The 19932-nt window shown below is 49.5% G+C and overlaps 1 protein-coding gene across 6 annotated transcripts in view; it reads left to right on the forward strand.

The window, feature by feature from the left end:
- Window positions 1–19932, forward strand: part of SEPTIN11 (septin 11) — a 73935-nt gene that overhangs the window by 37808 nt on the left and 16195 nt on the right. For all 6 annotated transcript variants that reach the window (XM_027741154.2, XM_039384350.1, XM_027741150.2 and 3 more), the window contains 6 exons: window positions 8776–8890; window positions 10981–11176; window positions 12092–12278; window positions 13970–14131; window positions 15785–15881; window positions 16806–16974. In XM_027741154.2, the coding sequence (XP_027596955.1) occupies window positions 11010–11176; window positions 12092–12278; window positions 13970–14131; window positions 15785–15881; window positions 16806–16974 (782 nt within the window). In that variant the 5' untranslated portion in view covers window positions 8776–8890; window positions 10981–11009. The remainder of the gene's footprint in view (window positions 1–8775; window positions 8891–10980; window positions 11177–12091; window positions 12279–13969; window positions 14132–15784; window positions 15882–16805; window positions 16975–19932) is intronic.

The raw sequence follows: 19932 nt of genomic DNA on the forward strand, positions 1-19932 counted from the left end.
GTTATCAGTGCAGCAAGACTTGAGGGGGATAAAAAACCTGGTGTAGAGAGGCCTTCTCGTCCCATCTCCTAACAATGCCGGTGTTATGACTGTGCTGAGGACCTAGATCAGATGTGCTTTCCTCTGGAGGAACTCTGGCCAGTTAAGTTTTTTGGAAAGACAAAACAGTCTTCCAAGGCAACCACAAAAATTTGGAATTAATGAGGTGAAGGGAAGGAAGTCATTCAATTGAAATGGGGAATTGCTCCTATTTATAAAAACTTGAGTGTTGGCTTTCCCTGTTTAAGGCAGAAGAACAAAGACTTGGTGAAGGCCGGTGGGGAACGTTGTTGCTTTTGAGCCAGCTGAGAGCTTGAAGTCTATGGAGTGATGATTCAAAACTGTCAGCTAAAGAATTGAGTAGACCTTCACCTTTTCCTCTGAGTGCAGATTCAGTTCAACTTAATTCTGCTGTCCTTCTTGCTGAAGCTGGAAAACTGCACACTAAGGCAAACAACAATATTTGTAGTCTTTGATATTCTTTGATCGCTGACCTTTTCTTATTCATGTTGAGTGTCTTTTCTGGTGCCCTAAAAGAGCTTGTGTACCATAAGGGGCTCTGTGTGTTCTGTTTTCCTTTTCAAAGCAGATGTGAGGGCTGTGACTCAACACTCAGTGTATTAGACCATGCCATGAACTCATTAAAAGCTGGTTTGCTTGCTTTGTTGTTGTTTTCTGATTACTTGGTCAGAACCACACTCAAGTGTACCCATTGCTGGTGAGAGTAGTAACACTGGACTTGGCTAAACCTGAAATATTTTTCTCTGGTCCTTTTATTTAGTGACCTTAGTGTCATATATGCATGTGCATGTTGCATATGATTTTAAGAAGTCAATCCAGTTGATACTGGATTTATACTTCCTTGCTGATGCTGGACCAGTAAAGTTTCCCTGGGGAATTCCAGTGTGTGTGTAGCACTGGTTCAGACCCTGAAAGCCCTGCTAGGGGTTTTCCAAGGAGCTGGGTTGGGTGGTGGTTATTTTGAAGTCAGGACCTGTTTATACACACTGCTGTGGTACCTGGACATTGGATAAGCTATGTTTGTATGTATATCAGTGTTATCTTAGGATGTTGATATGAAGACAGTTGCTGTGATGAATCTGAACTCTTTAGTCCAGACTCAGAACTCGTAAATGAATGACCTGAAGCTGTATTAACATGGATCCTGGCTGTAAGTCCAGTGCTAATTAATTATCCTGAGCACGATGTGGGGCACTTTTCAGCCCTGGAGCTTGCTGAATAGGAGCTGACAGAACGTGCCCTGGATGTGTGGCCGCAGCTTTTCAGGAAAGAACACACAGGGTTAAGGAGCTGCAAGGCAGCCCTGCTGGTGCCTGCACCACCTCAAGGAAAACTGCTGCTTTTTGTGTCCAGAGCAGCCCTTACTTTGAGCATGTATTGGAACAGTGCTGCCTTGTTACAGCTTGGTGAGCAAGGCCTTTGGGCTGCTTTCCTTTCTTGAAATCTCTCTTGTGCTCTGGTTGTGTTCACACCCCTGACTGGAGCGCGGTTGGTGGAAGCCTGGGGAAGGTTGGAGGAAAATAGCATCAGGTTGCCAGGTTTGTGTTAGTTCTACCCTCTTGTGCCCGGGAGCAGTGTCCCAGTTTGCTCCTGGCCTGTGTGAGTGTAACTGGGAGTCTCGCTGGGTTTGTGTATCACCCTTCCCTCTGTCCCAGGTTGTGCTGTGCCTCCAGCTAAAGGCTTTTAGCCAACTACAAATCCACTTATTTAAGGGCCCATGGTGCAGCTGTTTCAGGGCTATTTTAAGTGCATGACGGTGAAATACAGAAGGAAATGGCTGTTGTTGGCTTTTTCCTCTCTGCTGCCTTGCTGGACTATATCTGTATTTGTGGTGGTGTGGGACTGTGTAGCCAGAAGGGCTGGAAAAGGGTAAAAGAACTGAAAGCAAGCAAGCAAGCAAAGTGTTTCTAATGTCCATATAGTAGCATGCTTTCCTGCATGCTGTCTGCTGTCAGGAGAGACATCGGCCAGAGAAGCAAATAGCATCTGGTTCTCATTGGGCTCTGCCTTTGGATCGTCTTCATTCTTGTTTGTCACATTATGTCTCTTTTTTTTCCCCCCTTCCTTCCTTTCTCCTTTTTTCTTTTTTTTCCCTGCAGTGAGTTTACAAGCCTTGCTGGAATGCACATATGTTCCTTATCATCCCCCAAGTCCAGCTTTTTTTTTTTCTTTTTGCTGGTTAGCAGTTTGTGACATCAGGGGCTGTTAGAAGCATTAGTCACTTTTACTCCAAATAGAAAGGCCCGTGGTTTTTGGAAACCTATGGAGGAAAATGTCTTTTATGTCAGTTCTTGGCATAAATGGAACTGCGAGTGCTCTGAGCTTGTGCTGACCTTTAGCCAAACATTTTGCCCGAAGACAAATGTTCGTTCCCGCTCTCTCCAGCCACTCCTGAATTGTCAGATTTTGCTGACTGCCCTCTTTCCAGAAGAATGCAACTGTATCCTTTTTCCTCCGTGCTCCTGCCGGTTTCCTGCAGCTTGCCAATGTAAGCAGTCCCCTCTCTTCCCTGCCCGCGTGCCTCAGAGGCGCGGGAAGCGTGTCCTCAATGTGTGCTGGGACTGCTGCAAGCCCGCGCTGGGGAGCTGGGACCGGGGCAGGCATGGGGCTGGGTGGGCTGCATCGGGCCGGGGAGCAGCTTGTGATGCCTGCTGGCTGTGCCCTGTGTCATCCTGCCCTTCGTTTAGGGAGCCAGCCTTGGAGAGAGCAGCGCTGCTCTCTGTTAGTGCCTGCGCCAGTGGAAGCGTGTCCAGCATCACCCACTCTCTGGGGGTATCTCCTCGGGGAGCCTTCCTTGCTCTCATTGGCAGCTTCCTTTGGCTGGTAATTCCACAGATCCACAGGGTTTTATCTGTTAGAGCAGTATTCGGTGCAAGGGGGGATGGCACTGGACCCACACCTGCCCTTCCCCATCTGCTCTGCCCAGTGCTTTGTTGGACAAGTTGCTTCCAGTCTTCCTCCCACAGACGAACCTTTTCTGCTACCCTGATTTGTGCTCTCGTGATTCTCGGGGATTAAAAGGAAAATCTGGCATGTTCAAGGAGAGTCTTTTTGTGTTCCCTGTGACTTCCCTGCTTGCTGAGCGAGGGAGCCAACTGCGGCATAGCACTGCCGACAGTATTCCCTGTTACTGGGAGTAGGGAGACCTGGCTGCTTGCTGTTCTTCCAGACATTGCTGGAGGGCTGGGACAAAGGCCTGGTGAGAAGCTGTGTGTCCCTGAGCAGCTGCAGCTGGTGCCAGCTTTTATCCAGGAAGAGCAGGATGGTTTCCTGCAGTCCACCCCTCCGGGACAATGGCTGCAGCAGTGAGTCACTGCTGGGGTGGTGGGAGGCATGGATCTTCAGGCCTTGACTGACACATTCATGTGCAGAATGAGAACATGCCTTCCACAGGGTCTGCTCTCCCTGTTGGGAGAGAAGGGAAAAAGGGAGGGGGGGAACCAACTAAGGACCTCCCAGACTTCCCAACAGCTTATGGAGCCATCTGCCCAATCCTGCAGCCAGCCCAGCAGCATGGGGACAGGAACTCCCCCTCTTCTGCTGATGACACTTATCACAGCCTGAAACAGCAGCCAAAAAGTCCTTCCTCTTGATGAGCTGAGGAACTGATTGATTGCTATGGGCCCTTTCCTTGTGGCATCACTGCATGGCAAGGAGGGCAAGGGAGTTGTTCCTGCTCTTCATGTTCTCCCTGTACCATTGTTCCTAAGTTCCCTTGTGCAGCAGTTATGGGTTTGACCATGCCTTAAGCCTCTGTAAGGAAGGGGAGGGGGGTTGTGGATGCTGTTTCAAGGAACAGAGAGCTTGGCTCTGGCACAGACAGTGGGAATACTCGGTGCCCTGCTGGCATGGAGAGGGTATGATAGATCTGTCTCTTGCTGACTGCTCTTTGCTTCTGTGATCTCTGCTCGTCCCTGAGCTGTGTTTTTGTCTGAGCAGACAAAACTATCCCAGAGGTCCCTGGCTTTGGATGTAGCATCTAAGATGACTTCAGAAATGCAAGAACGTGTGCCTAGTAACTGGTCAAAAATGTTGCTGCCCTGAGCTGCTGACAACAATAAGAGCTTTTAGAATTTCTTAAAGGTGCCTCCCGAGTCGTGTGGCCTCAAATAACTAAACACTTGCTTCATATTTGTGGTTGAGCTCAATATTTTGCATACCAGCGTTTTCCCCCTCTCGAATTTGAGGCTCGTTTTTGTTTTCTTTAACTCTTGGGAGGCCGTGTGAAGCTGACCCCCAGCCGCCGGCAGCCCTGGGCCAGGAGGGGCCGAGGGGAGGGTTTGCCAGCAGCCTTAAGGCAAAAGAGGCTCAGCCAGAAGCTTGCTGGGGCTGGGGGAACAGTCGTCACCATGGTTAAGTCCTGAGCGAGGAGAGCAGACCCGAGACCGGGGCAGTAACTGCACATGTCCTTGGGGATCTGCCCTCCTCAGCCTTTTGGGAGCGGTGCTTTTTTCCTACCCAAGAGAAGAGCAATTTTTGCATTATCTCTGATCAGCTACCACACAGCTTGTGACTTGCATGGACACTGCTCTGCTCCGTGCTGCCTCTGGAGGAGGGATGCACGTCCCAGCGCAGGGCCCACCTTTATCTCCCCATCCCCTTGTGCACACAGACCGTGCACTGTTCCTGACTGACCAGGAGAATAACTTCCCCTTTATCCCTGCTCGCTCTGCCAAGCTGCTGTGGCTTAGGAGGAATGAGCTGACTCTCTCCTTGCACGTGCCTCATCAGCTGAATTGTTTTATGTGGCTTCAGTGAGTTCCATCCAGGCAGACCCACTGTTTGCCACAGAGCATCCCCTGCACCATTGCTTCACCTACAAAACTTTTGCCACCGGGAGCTGTGTATGAAGAACAACAGATGCAAAATAGCCTTGACAGGGTTCTGAGGTTGCAAACCCTTTTTTGTCTTTTGCAAGGCATTTTTTTACCCCCTTAAAATTAAGAGCACTAGAACATGGGTTCCTGAAGATAAATCTCTTTATAGTGATGGTAGGTAGGCAGATGCTGTGCCTTGTCTCTGCTTAGCTTACCCCCTCCCTTCCTCTGCTGGAGTTAAAACCAGCAGCTGTGATAACAGCAGCTCAAAGATTGTTGTTGACCCAAGAAATATCGACTGTGGGATGCCTTGTAGGGCTCTCTGGAAGGAGAAGTCAAGTGATCAGCATCTTTCTCAAGAAACAAGCATTTATTTGTTCATGTAGCTCTGCAGTTTTTGTAGGGGTTAGCACACAGCTCTGGAGGTTCAGAATTGCTTCCTGCTCCTGGATGGTGTGGGAAGAGGGAGGGAATATATGCCCTATAATGTGGTCTTCAGTAAAGGCGACATGGGTGTCATAAGGAAGAGTTTAAAAATAAAGGTAAAAGTTTAAAAATAAAGACTGTTCTCTGACATCTGAGAACATGCAGACGCCCAAATCTAGCAGTGTGTCTGGTGCAAACTGTCTGATCCCTCCAGGAGTCTGTGGAGCTGCAGTTTTACCCACGCTGATCTTGTCCATGGTTCCTGAAGCTGGGAGCAAAGAGAGGTGCTTGGCAAACAGTTACTCTTTTAGTGTGCCTGTAAGAGGTCAGTGCTTCCAGACACAGCGACTTGTCTGTGGTTCTGAGGCATCTCCAAGGACTGAGTTTCTGTGAGGGACAGCTGAGGGGGTGTTTTAGTCTAGGTGTGTGTTTAGGTGCAGTGTTGGGGGAAGAGGAGCTGTGCTGAGCTCTGTTCATCCGCTGCGGGAAAATGAGGAATGCACTTGGGAAGAAGGCAGTGAGGCAGGGTGCTGATGTGCCTTTGCACTTGGGGTGAAGTGCCTGAGCAGCACTGCTGACTTCCTCTGGAAGGAGAGCCGTGTGGCGAGAGGAATAAATCAATGCATAGTTGTTGGTGCACACGGGGGCTCTGGGGTTGTCTCTGGGGCGGGAGCCTGCACCTCCTCTTCAGCTGGAGTTGCCCAGTTCTCGGTGGGATGACTCAGTTGGGATCAAACCCAGCCCACTGACTGTGCTCAGGAGCTTGTCGGGGCGATTCACAGCCGGAGCAGCGGGGCCATCTGACTTAGCATCCCCTTGTTGTTAAAACACTTCTGTTCTGCCAGACCGAATGCGTGAATCACTTGCCTGTTCTGCTAAAGATACCCTGAGCAATCAGGCGGGTTGCTCTCCAGCATTGGCTTCCTTTCCATGTGGATAAAGCTATCCCCTTGAAGGGGGTAAAAGCAGGAGCGGAGGCCTGGCTGCAATGTAAGAGGTTATGCAGCCCTTGGATCCTTCCTTTGGATTCCTCTACAGCTCCCCAAAAACTGTGTGTACTTTCCAAGCCCATCTCTGTGCTGCAGAACTCACTGTTTGGTTACACGATGCTTTTGTTTGTGGGCGCAGAGAAAGGTTTAGAATCCTAGTTCCTTTGGCTCTCCTGCCTCCTCCGAAATGCCTGTCTGTGATACTTGTGCAGAACTGCACCTATTTTCTCTCTCTGCTCCGCTCAGGGAGATGTGCTGCATCCTGGGAACGCTGAGGGAGGTGGAGGCTTGGCTTTGTCTTTCATCTCTGGCTGTGCCTCGGGCCTCGGAGCTTTTCATGAGCTTTCTGGTGTTTGGGGCAGATATCAGACTGTGCTTCTGCTCCCCGTTGTGAGCGCAGCTTGTGAAAAATACTCAGCATTGCGAAGTGCAGGGGTAGTTCTTGTTTATTCCACTGTTGATGTTTGCAGGGGTTTATTCCACTGTTGATGTTTGCCGCTCGCAGGGAAAAAAGCAGGGGAGGGAAATAAACCCGAGAAGGTCTGCAGCAAAAAATAACTGACACAGATGCAGGAGATGAGTGTAACTCCTGTTCCTGCTGAGTAACTGGTGATGAGGCAGTACTTGCTTGCCCAAAATATATCAGGGAAAGAGAGACTGGTGCTCAAAGATGTTCAACACCCACCACTTTCTGTGAAGCCTGTGAGTCATGGGCACTTACTGCTTTCTGGGATCAGCTCTGAGCTCCCTTCACTTCATCATAAACCCAAGCCCACTGGTGTTTTAAAAATACTAATGCTAAAAATATTTAATTTAACCCATTCACATAACATATAAATGCCGGGGTCTCCTTCCACTGCCTGGGGCTTTTGCAGGAGAATCAGTGTTGTGGGTCAGTGGTCTCTCCTGTGTTGTTCACTCAGCCTGAGTGAAGGAGGTGGTGTCTCTCAATCGCACTAAGCTTCTGTGGTGTGGTGCTGATGGAATAGCTGTCAGTCCACAGAGGGGTGGAGGTGAACAGGCTGGTGGATTGGGGTTAAGCCTTCAGACAAACCTGGTTTAGGTGCTAGGAGAAGGCTCGAGTATCTAATACAGGTGTTGGGCCCTGTCTGTCAGCGTGGCAGAAAAGGACCCCTAGCCCCTTTCTGCCGTATGGTGATGGCACAGACAGAGACATTTTCACTTGATGTTGTCTCTCCCAGAGAATTATTGTATTTCTTTGAGTCTGAGTCTGTTTTCATCAGCATTCAGCCCAGATGTAATTGTTTTTTTCCTACAATTGGTGGCTGGTCTTTATGTTCTGAGGGGGGAAGTGGAGCTGCTCAGCAATTGTGCAGAGAGTAGGAAGTCCTTCTCTGCTTTTGATTCTTATTTTATCACCCAAAGAGTGTCTTTTTCCATGTCTGGTCCAAAGCCCACTGATTTTGTGGAAAAGAAGCTGCTGCTTCCAGCATCTTTAAACCAGGCTGAGGCTGCCCACAACTGTAATTTAATATGGCCTTGGGGGAGTGACTGTGCTGGAAGTGTTTGGGTTTGGAGGAAGGTTAGTATTTTCTAAGTTAAGGACAAAGCAAACTTTGGGAGAAATATGTGAAATAACAGCAGAGCTGCTCTAGGTCTGCCAAGTTGATGGGGATTTTTTTATTTTACCTGTGCTCAGGACATTGGCACAACCACCATTTGCCAGGGAAGAGGTAACTGGGCTGGCTTCTTTTTCCAAGCTTCTCTGTGAATTACAGTACAGCTGTTGTGGAGAACTCCTAAATATAATCTTGGAGCTGTTTCAAACCTCCCTTGTGCAGGGTCTGTGCTGCCCTGTTCCCCTCCACAGCCTTGGGGTGTTGGATGTTGTCAGCTCAGGCCCCCCGAGCAGCCGGGAGGAGAGCGGGTCACGAGGTGTGACTGGCACCTTGGGGCTCCCTGGCCTGGCTTCTTTTCCTGCTGAAGATGTGGAGAGGCAGCACCGGGGGCTTTGTAGGTCATGGAAGAAACACTGGGATCGGTGCCCTGCCTTGTCACCCTGGGTCAGATGGGTTATTTGTACACCGAGGCACAGCAGAGCAGCACGCTCGCTTTGTTCCCTTCTGCTCCAAGCCTAGAAGAGCTGGAGAGACATTTAGGTGGCTCTAGAGGCGCTGTTGCTATCTGAGCTATGTCCTGCTGTGGCCCTGCCAAAGGGATGCTGAGGCCTCAGAAAAAAATGTTTGGGTGTTGCAGATGGGTACAGAATCATGGTTTACTAGTGACAGGCACGGAGAAACAGTCCGGTGGTGTTTGCGTGCCTTGGGGTCAGGGACGTCTGAGCTCCTGAGCCCCACGGCAGAGAGCTGGGTAGAAGTAAAAGGAGAGTACTTTGGGAGGGAAACCTAAGAGAAAGATGCTGTGTCCCTAAAACTCTGTGTCATTAACAGAGTTCTGACAGGACTTCTTCCCTGACAGGGGGTTTGCAACCCTGTTAAATGCTTTCCTTCTTGGTCTTACAGAACGATGACCTCAGGAACCTGTCCCTCTCTGGCCACGTGGGCTTCGACAGCCTCCCCGATCAGCTGGTCAACAAGTCAACGTCCCAGGGCTTCTGCTTCAACATCCTCTGCGTGGGTAGGTCACCCCGCCCCTCTGGGCAGTCAGGGCTGCACCCCTCCACAGACTCACACCTCCCTCTGCAAAGGGATGAGCTGAGCCACGGGGGACCAGAGTGCCAGGGAGGTGACAGTTTTCTTCCCAGAGCTGCTCCAGGGTGAAATCTAGCATCCCTCTTTTCCTTTTCTCTACCTTGTCCCCTGAGTCAAAACGAGGACATTTTTAGCTGTTAAAATCTTCGCCTTTGATCATCCTGTGGTTCTGTTTTCCCCAAAGGCTGCCCATAAGGAAACTGAGCTAACTTGGGTGCTAAATGTATTTTTAAAAGAAAGTGAACTTCAATCTGCCTTTCTCTGGGTTGGATGCAGAGGCTATTTCTCACCAAATGACATTCCTTCCCTTCCAGGCTTTGCCTGTATAGTTACGTTCTTAGTTTCTCCAATTGGAATCGATGCCATTTTTGGTCTCCAAGTGAGGTACTGGAGAACAAAGCCTGTCACCTGTCCTCTGCTGTATTTAACCTGGGTGCTGCAGGTTGGTCTTATAGCCTGAGTTACCTTTCCCAAATTGTTCAGAGGGTGAAATACAGGAAGGCAATACCTCCTCTTTGCTATAGGGAGATAGGTGCTGTCTTGGTACTTCATGGATACTACACACTTGGAAATCCATTGCTCAACCCGTGGGAGCCGGGAGCCGAACTAGCTTGGACTTGTCAGTGGACCCAGAATGTGATTCTGCAAAGTGACACAAATGCTGGGTTTCACTCTTAGCTTGGCAGAGCGGGCTATGAACACCATCTCTCCGTTCATTGTTCAGTTAAGCCTGCAAGAAGGGAGTATTGTCCCTTCTAATTAGTTACATTAATTAGCTGGAAAAACCCTGCAGCCCTCTGACTGTGAATTTTGCACAGTGAATTGAGGGTTTCTGTGAGCTGCGTGAATAGAAGTCTGGCACACAGACTGGGCTCCTCTCTGTAGCTTTGCCTGTCAAAGGAGGAGATAGGAGAGCAGTTGCACTTGTGCACACTCGAGCTCGCAGCCCTCACGTGACTCCTGGAGCAGCATGAATCCATTGCAGTTCAGCAGGGAGCAGCCCGATTAGCAGGCAGCTCTTTGATCAAAATGGCATAAATTAATTGCCTTTCTCTCTTGGAGTAAATATTCCTTTCTTAGCACGACTTAATATGTCTCCATTAGCAATTTGATCCACCTCTTCTTTTTTTCCTGCAAAATGTGTCGATCCACCAATTTTCACCCCATATTAAAATTTCACACAAACCGCTGTAGTCGTCCAAGGAGCAGAAATCTTACTTTGGAAGCAAATTATTTTTTTGTAATGGTGACTTGAGAAAGGACGTGATGAACTTGGGCCTTGTAATGTGAGGCTTTTATTTGGGATGTGAAAGGCTGCAAAGGCCATCTAGCACAGCACACAGCAGTTCACATGAGGAGCTCCCTAAAATCTTCAGCTCCAGAGATGAAGATACTGTGCCATCAGTTCAGGACTCAGCTTTTCACGTGAGCTGCCTCAGCCCACCCCTGCTCACAGCATGGGTAGCAGTAGCTGTGTGAGAGTATAATTGCTAAACAAACACTTCTGACTTAGAAATGGGATTTGGGCTAATGCTTTCATCCATGTTACTAATTGCACTGGGGATTAGTGAACCTGTAATAGTTTAAAAAGTTGGTATTCGATCAGTGTGCTATTTTCCTTTTCTTTAAAAAACACCTTATGTATTTCTCTGTCTCAAATTTTTATTGCCTCAGTTGTGCTGTGGGTTTTGGGTGACCTTCTTGAAACAGAAACAAAACCGTTTTAAAAAAACAAACCAAAATAAAATCGGGTATCTCCTTGGGAATCAAACAAGGTGTTAAGAGAATTTACAACTTGCTTCTGTGAGGAAAGTTCCTGGTTCAGTCCTGGGGAATTGGTAAAGACGGGGACTGTCTCCAAAGACATCTGTTCCTGCAGGGATTATCTTGCTTAGCCATGTGCATGTTGCCTAATTCCACTGCTTCCCAAGTGGAATAACTCCTTAACCTGGCGAACGTGCCCGAGAAGGCGAGGAAAGGCAGCCAGACCATCCCAAGTTGCCTTTGTCTGCTCAGGTGAAACCGGCATCGGCAAGTCCACGTTGATGGACACTCTGTTCAACACCAAGTTTGAGAGCGAACCGGCGACACACAACGAGCCCGGCGTGAGGTTGAAAGCCCGGAGTTACGAGCTGCAGGAGAGCAACGTGCGCCTGAAGCTGACCATTGTGGACACCGTGGGGTTTGGAGATCAGATTAACAAGGATGACAGGTAAACTGGGCTCTGGCAGGAGGAGGGATGTGCTCGCGGGTCGGGAGGGTGTGACTGGGGGCTCAGTAGGTCCCTCGCTGTTCCTGGGGCTGTTTCCTGATCCAGCAAGTGATGCTGCTCTGTGCTTTTGGTTTGTCTTCTGTAATATTTCTCCCAGCATAAGGCCCTACTGCTTTCTTTGCAACATGTCTCTGAGGTTTTTGGGCTTCCATGGTCAGAGACAAAATTTCCAGAAGCCAAGAAATCAGAGCAGCAGTCGTGTTATAAACCCACGTAGTGGTATCCATGAGGCTGCCCTTGGTGGAGGGGGGACAAATGGAAAAGTTATTTTTTTCCAGAAGCACAGCTCCCTTTCTTGGGAGAAAGTGAAAATCACCTGTAGCGTGGGATGCAAAGCTGTACATTTGTTTTCATGCCAAACTGGTTCTTTCCAGAGGGTACGTTACAATGCACAAGGTTTTTTCTCTTCAGCAAAATGGTCCCCTCAAAGTCCACGAGCCCAGTTGTCTTCTGAGCTTTGCTCACAGGCTTCAATTCCAGAAAAGCCCTTTTTATCCTCTTGTCAATCTCCCTTCCCTCTTTCAAGATTTTTCAGTGAGATTGACAGAGCTCAGACTTCAACTGGAGATGTACAAATACTTTGTTTTTCAGGGTAGCAATCTTGTGTGGTTTCCATGCACCTAAAATCCAGGGTCTCTACCACATTATCTTGCTGTCATGTCCATTATGCTTTGCCTGTGCACACGTGGAAACACAACTTGTTAGGAGGGACTGGAGGTTGCTGGGGAGGATCTTAACAAGCCGAGCTTGTCCCGTAAGGTCCAGAGCACCCATGAGGCTGCCTGAGTGTCCACCAGTGCCCAGTGTTGTCCCAGTAGCCAATTCCCAATTTCTCTGTGCCTCACCTCTCTCCAGCTACAAGCCCATAGTAGAATACATCGATGCACAGTTTGAAGCCTACCTACAAGAAGAGCTGAAGATCAAACGGTCCCTGTTCAACTACCACGACACCCGGATCCACGCCTGCCTCTACTTCATTGCGCCCACCGGGCACTCGCTCAAGTCCCTGGACCTGGTCACCATGAAGAAGCTGGACAGTAAGGTAACTTGCTGCCTGTGTTACGACCCTCACATGGCCCTACTAGTGCTTTTATTGTCTTGCCACCGGGAAATAATGTGTGTTTTTAGCACTGGAGAATTTGCAGAGGGGCTGTGTGAAAAGTGTACCTGGTGCAAGCTGCTACAGTGGGTCATTGTTCTGCTTCACATGCTCAGGGATTTATTAAGAGTTTGGACTCCTCCCCTCTCCCAGCCCTGCCTCGGGTAGGGAGCTTGGCCCTGTGCTCCCCAGCTAAGCTATAAAGTCAATACAGACAATTCAGGTCGTCTTACTAATCAGTGAAAACCAAATGGAAGTGCTGTGTCTGTTTGCTCTGACCACATCCAGCTAGACACAAACAGTGATTTGATCTTCTGTGGCACATGTTAGTGGTGTTCTAACTGTAATCTCATAAACAGGAATCTGAATAAATATGTTACTTGGCATCTGCTTCTCAGTTACCCTCAAAGGCTTGGTTTAAACCACGGTATAAAGGTTTCACCTCTTTTCTGAGAAAAATAACCGAGGTACAAATGTAAAGCCTGAGTAGTTAAACCAAGCTTTGTCTGTGCTTCTTTACATCATGATTAAGCAATTTAAATCTGTCCACCATGCACCTTTGGCTCGTTGGATCCTGATTCTGCAGATCACTGGTGGCAGTGGCTCTTTATTTCCTGGAGGGGCCTATCGATTGGGTTTTATGTGGTGATGGAGAAGGTTCCCTGCCCTATTCAACTGAAAATAGGGTTATGGAGATTTACCCTAATTGGCATTTGTGTTCTGTCTTTTGGCCCAGGGAGATTTAATATCTCCAGACCATCCTCCAAACGGAATCAAGTGATGTAATAGAAGAGGATTTTCAAGTGCTGTACTTAAAATCCCTTTATATAAGTCAATACCACTGTTATTCTCACTATGATTTCTGTCTGCTGTTGCATGGAGAAGCAAATCCTGCATGATCAAAAGCAGAAACTGTCCCTCTGGAGGGACGAGAAAGGAAAAAAGGCAGGGTCCTTATCCTTGCCAACAGCCTGTCTAGGGAAGAGTGTCAGTAACTGATCTTTCATCTCGGAGCTGTGCAGGGAGGAATGAACCCTGCTACTGCAGTACAGGCGTGTCTGGGGGCATGTGAGGGCACACAGGTGGGGGAAGTGTGGCTGTGCTACTGCCAGCCCCTGTCCTGTGTGTCACAGGGTTGGATAGGGACCATCTGCTTCCACCTCCCGTGGGGTGACAGCAGCGCTGCTGCCCACCCGAGTGTCCCTGATGGCAGCCCCCGAGCAAACACCTGTGACAGGCTCTTGTCCCAGGGAGGCTCCTGCAGTAATCCAGGCTGCTGCAGTGCGAGGAGATGTGCCTAGATGGTCATTTCCTTTTTTTTCTTTTTTGGAACAGTTTGTAATAATCTGTGACAGCATTTCCTGTCCAGCCAATTCGGGTGAGGAGGGGAATACGACAGGACAGGAAATAGCATGTTGCCAAATTGCATTTGACTTCTTTTTAAGGCCATCATCACTGCTGCCTGGAAATCCTGTCTGAGGTGATGCTGGCAGCAGCAGCCCCGAGAAGGGTCATCTGCTGGGGGTGCTGGCTGGTGGCACTGGTAGCGCTGTCCCTGCGTGTCCCGCTCTGTCCTCTCCCGGTGACGCAACCTGTGCAGTGCTGTATGTGGAAGTGCTGTCTGTGTCCTGCAGGTGAACATCATCCCCATCATTGCCAAGGCTGACACCATTGCAAAAAACGAGCTGCACAAGTTCAAGAGTAAAATCATGAGTGAGCTGGTCAGCAACGGCGTCCAGATCTACCAGTTCCCCACGGACGAAGAGACGGTGGCCGAGATCAACGCCACCATGAGCGTATGTCACCTGGGGGTTCCCTGGGGGCTTCCCCCTTTGCGGGGGCCCGTCCTTGATGGTCGTGCTGTATTTTATTTGGCTTTAAAACTGCAGTCTAAGCACAGATACCAGGCTGACCAAAAGGGCTTTGGGGCTGAAGATACCTGGCCTGATCCGCTTTATTGTCTGACAAACGAGTCCTCTCTGAGCGTTTTTCATATCCTTCCCCAGTTGCAGCGTTCCCATCTCAGGAAAGGAAAAGGGTGGGAGGCAGGGCCCCAGCACAGTCAGGGCAGGGAGCTGAGGTTTGGGTTTCCTGTCCCAAACGACCACTCGTTGCTCAGTGGGGGGTGATTCACTGCTGCCTTTGTTTCGGTTTCCGCAGAGAGCAGGGCACCCTTGGTGATGTTCCAGCTCTCCATAGAGCTGGTGGCCATCAGCAGCTTGGCTTTCACCTCCTTCCCCTTCCTCTAGCAGAGGGTGGGATTTGAGGGCACGCAGGGCTAGGGTAGATCAAACATTTTAGTGGAGTTTACGGGTGAAACCACTGTTTTCCATGGTCCTAACTTGGGTTGCAAGGGGAAGAACCTGAGCTTGAGGTTGCTGGCAGTGACATGCAGTATTATCTGGGCATTTTAGGTGGTTTTAGAGGGGCACATAACACCCAAGAGGATGTGCCAGCCCTAAGGCAAGTGCACTCAGATTAAGCCATTTCCTTGCTACTTGAAGGCTTTTCTGAGTTTCCTTGCACAACTGCTTGTAGATGGGCAATTATCCCATCCAGCTGGATATTAGACCTTCTCCAAAGGTGCCTGTTGCCTGTCTTCCCTGTGTGTGTTGTGTTCTGAGCAGGGAGAAGCTGGCACAGAGAAAGGTCGTGGCTCTACCGGGGTGCATTGTGTGCAGTGTTTTGCTTTCCTCTGGTGCAGCCTGGCTGTTGGGAAACTCCTTTGCCAGTTAATCCCATCTCCTCTGCCCTGCCATCTTCCCCACCCATCCAGCCTGTGACCACGGCTTGGCCGACACAGCTCCCGGAGCTTGTGCCCAGCCCTGTTGGATGCTGTTAAGGCAGGGAGAGCTCCATGGGGCCGGGCTGGCCAGCTCCCTGCTGGCAGCAGCCACATTTCTGGGAGTAGATCCCAGATTGTCGCCACCACACCCATGGGGAGACTGGGACGGAGCAGAGCTCCATGACTCAGACGTGTCAGCCCAGGGCTGGGTTGACTCTGCTCTTCCCCTTGCTCACAGCTTTGCTCTTTTTAAGAGGAAGCATTAGCAGTTCTTTGTAGCAGCAGAACCCCCCTGAAATTTTCCTTGGGAGAATGTACTTTCTTTTCTTTTTTTTATTGTTTCACATTTCTGTCTCCTCAGTGTTCAAATTCACTTCCAGTTTGTGAGACTTGTTCTGGGCTTAAGATAGTCATGCTCTGTAATTACATGGAAAATATGTATGTCTCTGGTATTCTTAGGACATCAGAATTTTGGGCTTTAAGTCTGATCAGGTTTCTCATCCAGATTGTCCTGTTGCTCTCCCTAAAACACCAGATGAATTGCAAAGGCGTTGAAGCAACTTAGATATAGCAGAGCTGCCACAGTAAACAGCTTTCTTGAGAAACAATCCCTGGCAAGGCAGCGGAGGAAATCCCCAACCTCATTGTCCCTTTGCTTTCATAGGTCCACCTTCCTTTTGCTGTTGTTGGCAGCACCGAAGAAGTGAAGATTGGCAACAAGATGGCCAAAGCCAGGCAGTACCCCTGGGGTGTCGTGCAGGGTATGTTACCAAAGGCACAGAAAAGGCCTTGTCATCCTGTCCCGTTCCGATCCAAGGCACGCTGATCTCTGGATGGTCCTTGTCAAAACCTGGCTTGAGAAAGCACAGCCCAGATCTGGACATGGAGCCAAAAGCTCTTTGCTGCAGGAGAGCAGAGTTTGGCCAGGGCACTGTTTGCAACCCAGGCTGTACTGAAGCTGCCAAAGATGGATAGGGCTGATCCTCACTTCCCAACCAGTACTGAGAAGTACAGGATTGAGATAGTGACAGTCTGCTTGTGGCTTCAGCTGTATATCCCATTGGATAATGGCCCAGGGAGCTGCAGGGGAACATTCACAGGGCAATTCTGCAATACTCTCCAAATTCTCAATAATCCAGGCTGGCCCTGAAGCAGCTTCAGACTTACTGTCTTCAGCTGTATACACCAGAGGATAGTACTGGGAAAAACAGTTGGGAAAGAAGTTGATATGTTTGGGAAGTCTTGGACTCAACACATCCTGCTGGGTTCTTGCTGTTCCCAGGAAACTGGGACCTGGATGGTTTAAGAGATTTAGTTTAGGCATTGCCTGCTTGGGCCCCTGTGAGTGCTAGGATTTAGAGTGGGTCTGAGTGGGAAGTGAAATCCTGCATGCACGTGGATCATCACCTTGCTAGTGCAAAAATGCACAGAGGGACGGGAGCTCTGTGACAGATGGGCAGCAGGGAGATTTTTCAAATCCAGGGGAAGGCCTTGAACTCATGCCCGTGTTGGCGTGGGGCAGTTTCACCCCCAGGCCATCAAGGCATTTTGGTGCAGGCTGACCTGGAGTTCTACCTGTGTGCCTGGAGAACTCGGGGCTTGCTGAACTGGGGCCCAGATCCAGGGAAAGGGGGGACCCAGCCCCTGGGTGTAACATCTCTGTGGATGCTCTGTTGTCTTCGCAGTTGAAAATGAAAATCACTGTGACTTTGTGAAGCTGCGGGAGATGCTGATCCGAGTGAACATGGAGGACCTGAGAGAGCAGACGCACACCCGGCACTACGAGCTGTACCGGCGCTGCAAGCTGGAGGAGATGGGGTTCAAGGACACGGATCCGGACAGCAAGCCTTTCAGGTAGGGCCCTGTACGACACTGCTGTGCTTTGCAGCCACCTGCTGTGCTGCAGCTCAGGGCTGGGCACTTCCCGGGCAGGGAAAGGGCATCCGTGTCAGGGAGAAAGCGTGAGGGTGACTCGTGCGTTGAGGCGTAGCGGCTCACCGGAGGGGAGATCCTGGGATCAGCGCTCTCTGACCCTCCGACAGCTCTTCACAGCTGCTCCAAGGTGAGCTGTGAAGAGGGAGCCATGGTCTCATGCTTGAGGTTTGGCTGGTTACTGCACACATAGTTTATTCTGTCAGACAGCTTTATTGGTCTGAAGCCCAAGTCATCAGCCAGGGACAACAGCTGTGTGGGAATTCGGGAGGGAGTGTTTGTTTTCTCCTCTCATTTCCTGTTTCCCATTCCTCCCCAACTTTTCCCCAATAATTGCACCCTCTGCCTTAGCAGCATCCCACGCTCCTCTCTGCCCCAGTCAGAATTCAAGTGCATCAGTGGGGGGTTTTACCCCCATAACACCCGTGAGTGTCAGGGATTGGCACTAGTTTGGGGTTTTATTTGACAGGCTGAGTTGATGCAGCTGCATTTCTTCTGCAGCACAGACACTCTGCTGGAATCAGTCAAGCCCAGTTCTGTTCCTAAGCCCAAGTGTGAAGCTTTATTGAATTTCCTTTCTGGAGAGCAAGGGCTTAAGATGGGCTCAGCCCTTCCTTTTGAGGAATCTGAGGAATTTCCATTGCTTCCTGTACACGAGGCCTCTTTTTGACCAAGCTATAAGTAGAAAGGAAATGAAAATGTACAGAATTTCTCCATCTGGTACGTGCTAGTTCAGAGCAGTTCCCTCTGGGTGCCTTTTCCCTCCGATAAACAAACAAACCCCATGATCCCAAGCTGTTTGGCCGAGGCTGATGTATATCTGATATGAGGAAGATGTTCTCTCTGAGCTCAGGGATCAAAAGGATGCCTTTCCCTGCACTGGGGCCCGGGGAACCACAGGGGCATCAGCCAGGAGCAGGGAGCCTTTGGAAAGTCTCAGGGGCAGCAGGGCAGAAGAGCCCAGCAAACCATTGGTGCTGTGTAGGCGCTTGTGTGAGGTGTGGAAGAGGGGGATTGGCTATGGTTGAGACCCCCACCTTGCTGGCAGAACCTCCCCTGCTTGGCCCAGCTGCAGGAGGTGAGGAGGGAGCAGCACCAGGATCCCCACAGGCATTTGCTCCATGAAATGGGGTTCTCTGCACAGAGACCCTTCTGCTGTGGGCTGGTTTCTCTGCTGCTCTGGTTAACCTTTTCAAAACACATCTTTTTTCAAAGAATATTATTTGCCAGGGCATCCCTCCGTGTGTGTGGGTGTGCTGGGGAATCGAGTTACTCTTGTAATCTGGGCTCATATGTTTGTGTACTTAAAAAGCTAATTCCCTTGTCATCTTTGTCTGTGAGAAGCTGCAGGGATCCCAGTTGGTTTGGACTGTTATTCCTTGGGGCTGTAATTGTTTTTTTCACATGCAGCCTGGGAGTTGCCCGGCCAGTTTCTCTGAGAACTTGGCTCCTCTGAACTCGGAGTCACTGCAGCAGAGAATGAAGCTTTGAACCTGGGACAATTTAACAGGAAGCCCCTGCACCCCTGGCTCCTGGCAACCTTTTCCTGCTTGTCCATCACCCGGCATTGTGGTTTTGGGAATGAGCTTTGCAAGGGACGTTTGCAATACAGGATGGGATGAACAGTGTGCAGAGCTTTCTGGTTCGGTCTGTAAGGCTCTGCTGCTCCCTAGTACAGCGTGTCACTAATTGCAGATTCAGTTTGTGCTCACTGAGCAGCAGAGGCTCACCTGCCCTCTGGGTTTTCCTAGACTCTAGCCAGATCCTTCGGAAGGGCTTAGGAATTTACATTTGTGTCCACAGTCAGAGTATTAAATCCAAGACTGAATTCTAGGGAGGTTTTGATTCAAGTCTCCAGATCTCCTTCTGCTGTGAGAGATCTGGTTCTGGATTTAGTGAAGAACCAAAGATGGCTCGTGCCCTTCTCTCCCATGAAAGGATTTTTGTAATTTTTAGAATCAGTATTTTTGCTTCCATGTGTGGGAAGCTGCTGTGGTCATCTGGAATGGTGTGATTCCTCCAGGGCGGCCAGTGCTCTGCCAGAAGAGCTCTGGGCATCCTGTCTGGAGAGTATTTTAGGAGGCAACTGAAGTGCCTGTTAATTAGCAGAATTAAACACTTGGGATAATCTGTCAAGTTCTGTTCCCCAGTTCAATATCCCACCCCCCAAAGAAAAGCAACAGAAAACCACCAAAAAACCCAACACTGCCAGGAAAGACAAAAACTTGACTTCATTGGAATTAGGATGTTCCCCTGGCCCAGTGGTTAATGTGTTCCCTGGGCACATGGATACAGTGTGTCTGTGTGTTATCAGTGGAGTTTTCATTTAAAAAATGCGTTTTCAGAAAAGCCTCTTGGGGGAAATAGTTATCATTCCCACACTATCGTTACAGCTGGGCTATCCAAATCCATTTAAGGAATAAAATAAAGAGGAATTTGGTGTCCAGAGTTCCTGACAGTCTCTGAAAATCTCAAAGGTGCATGGACAGCATATTTTATGTCCCAAGTCTGTGCTGCCTATCTCAGTGCTGGGGAAATAAAGGAATGCCAAGGAGTAGAGGGAGGAATGAAGGAAGGAGGGAATCCAGTTATGTGGTTATTTGGAGGAGGGGGCTGATGCTTGTTCAGAAAGGCCAAAGGAGAAAGAGAGGTCTCCCGAGGTGGCTTTATATAATCAAGCCCCTGATCCAAATCCGTTAGCAGTGAGTAGTGAAAATGAGTTTTGCTGTGTGTCAGCGTCGAGATTAAAGAACTACACGAAGCCAGATTTCACACTGTGCCTGCTCCACAAATCCTGCGCTTGGAATGACGAGACTCGGCACAAACAGTAGGAGAAGGGAGGGGTTGTGACTCAGGCGGATCACAAGCCCTGTGGGCATC

This window comes from Pipra filicauda, unplaced genomic scaffold, assembly GCF_003945595.2.
Source record: "Pipra filicauda isolate LSUMZ 115617 unplaced genomic scaffold, ASM394559v2 scaffold347_size1265977_pilon, whole genome shotgun sequence".
In the NCBI taxonomy this organism is placed as follows: Eukaryota; Metazoa; Chordata; class Aves; order Passeriformes; family Pipridae; genus Pipra; species Pipra filicauda.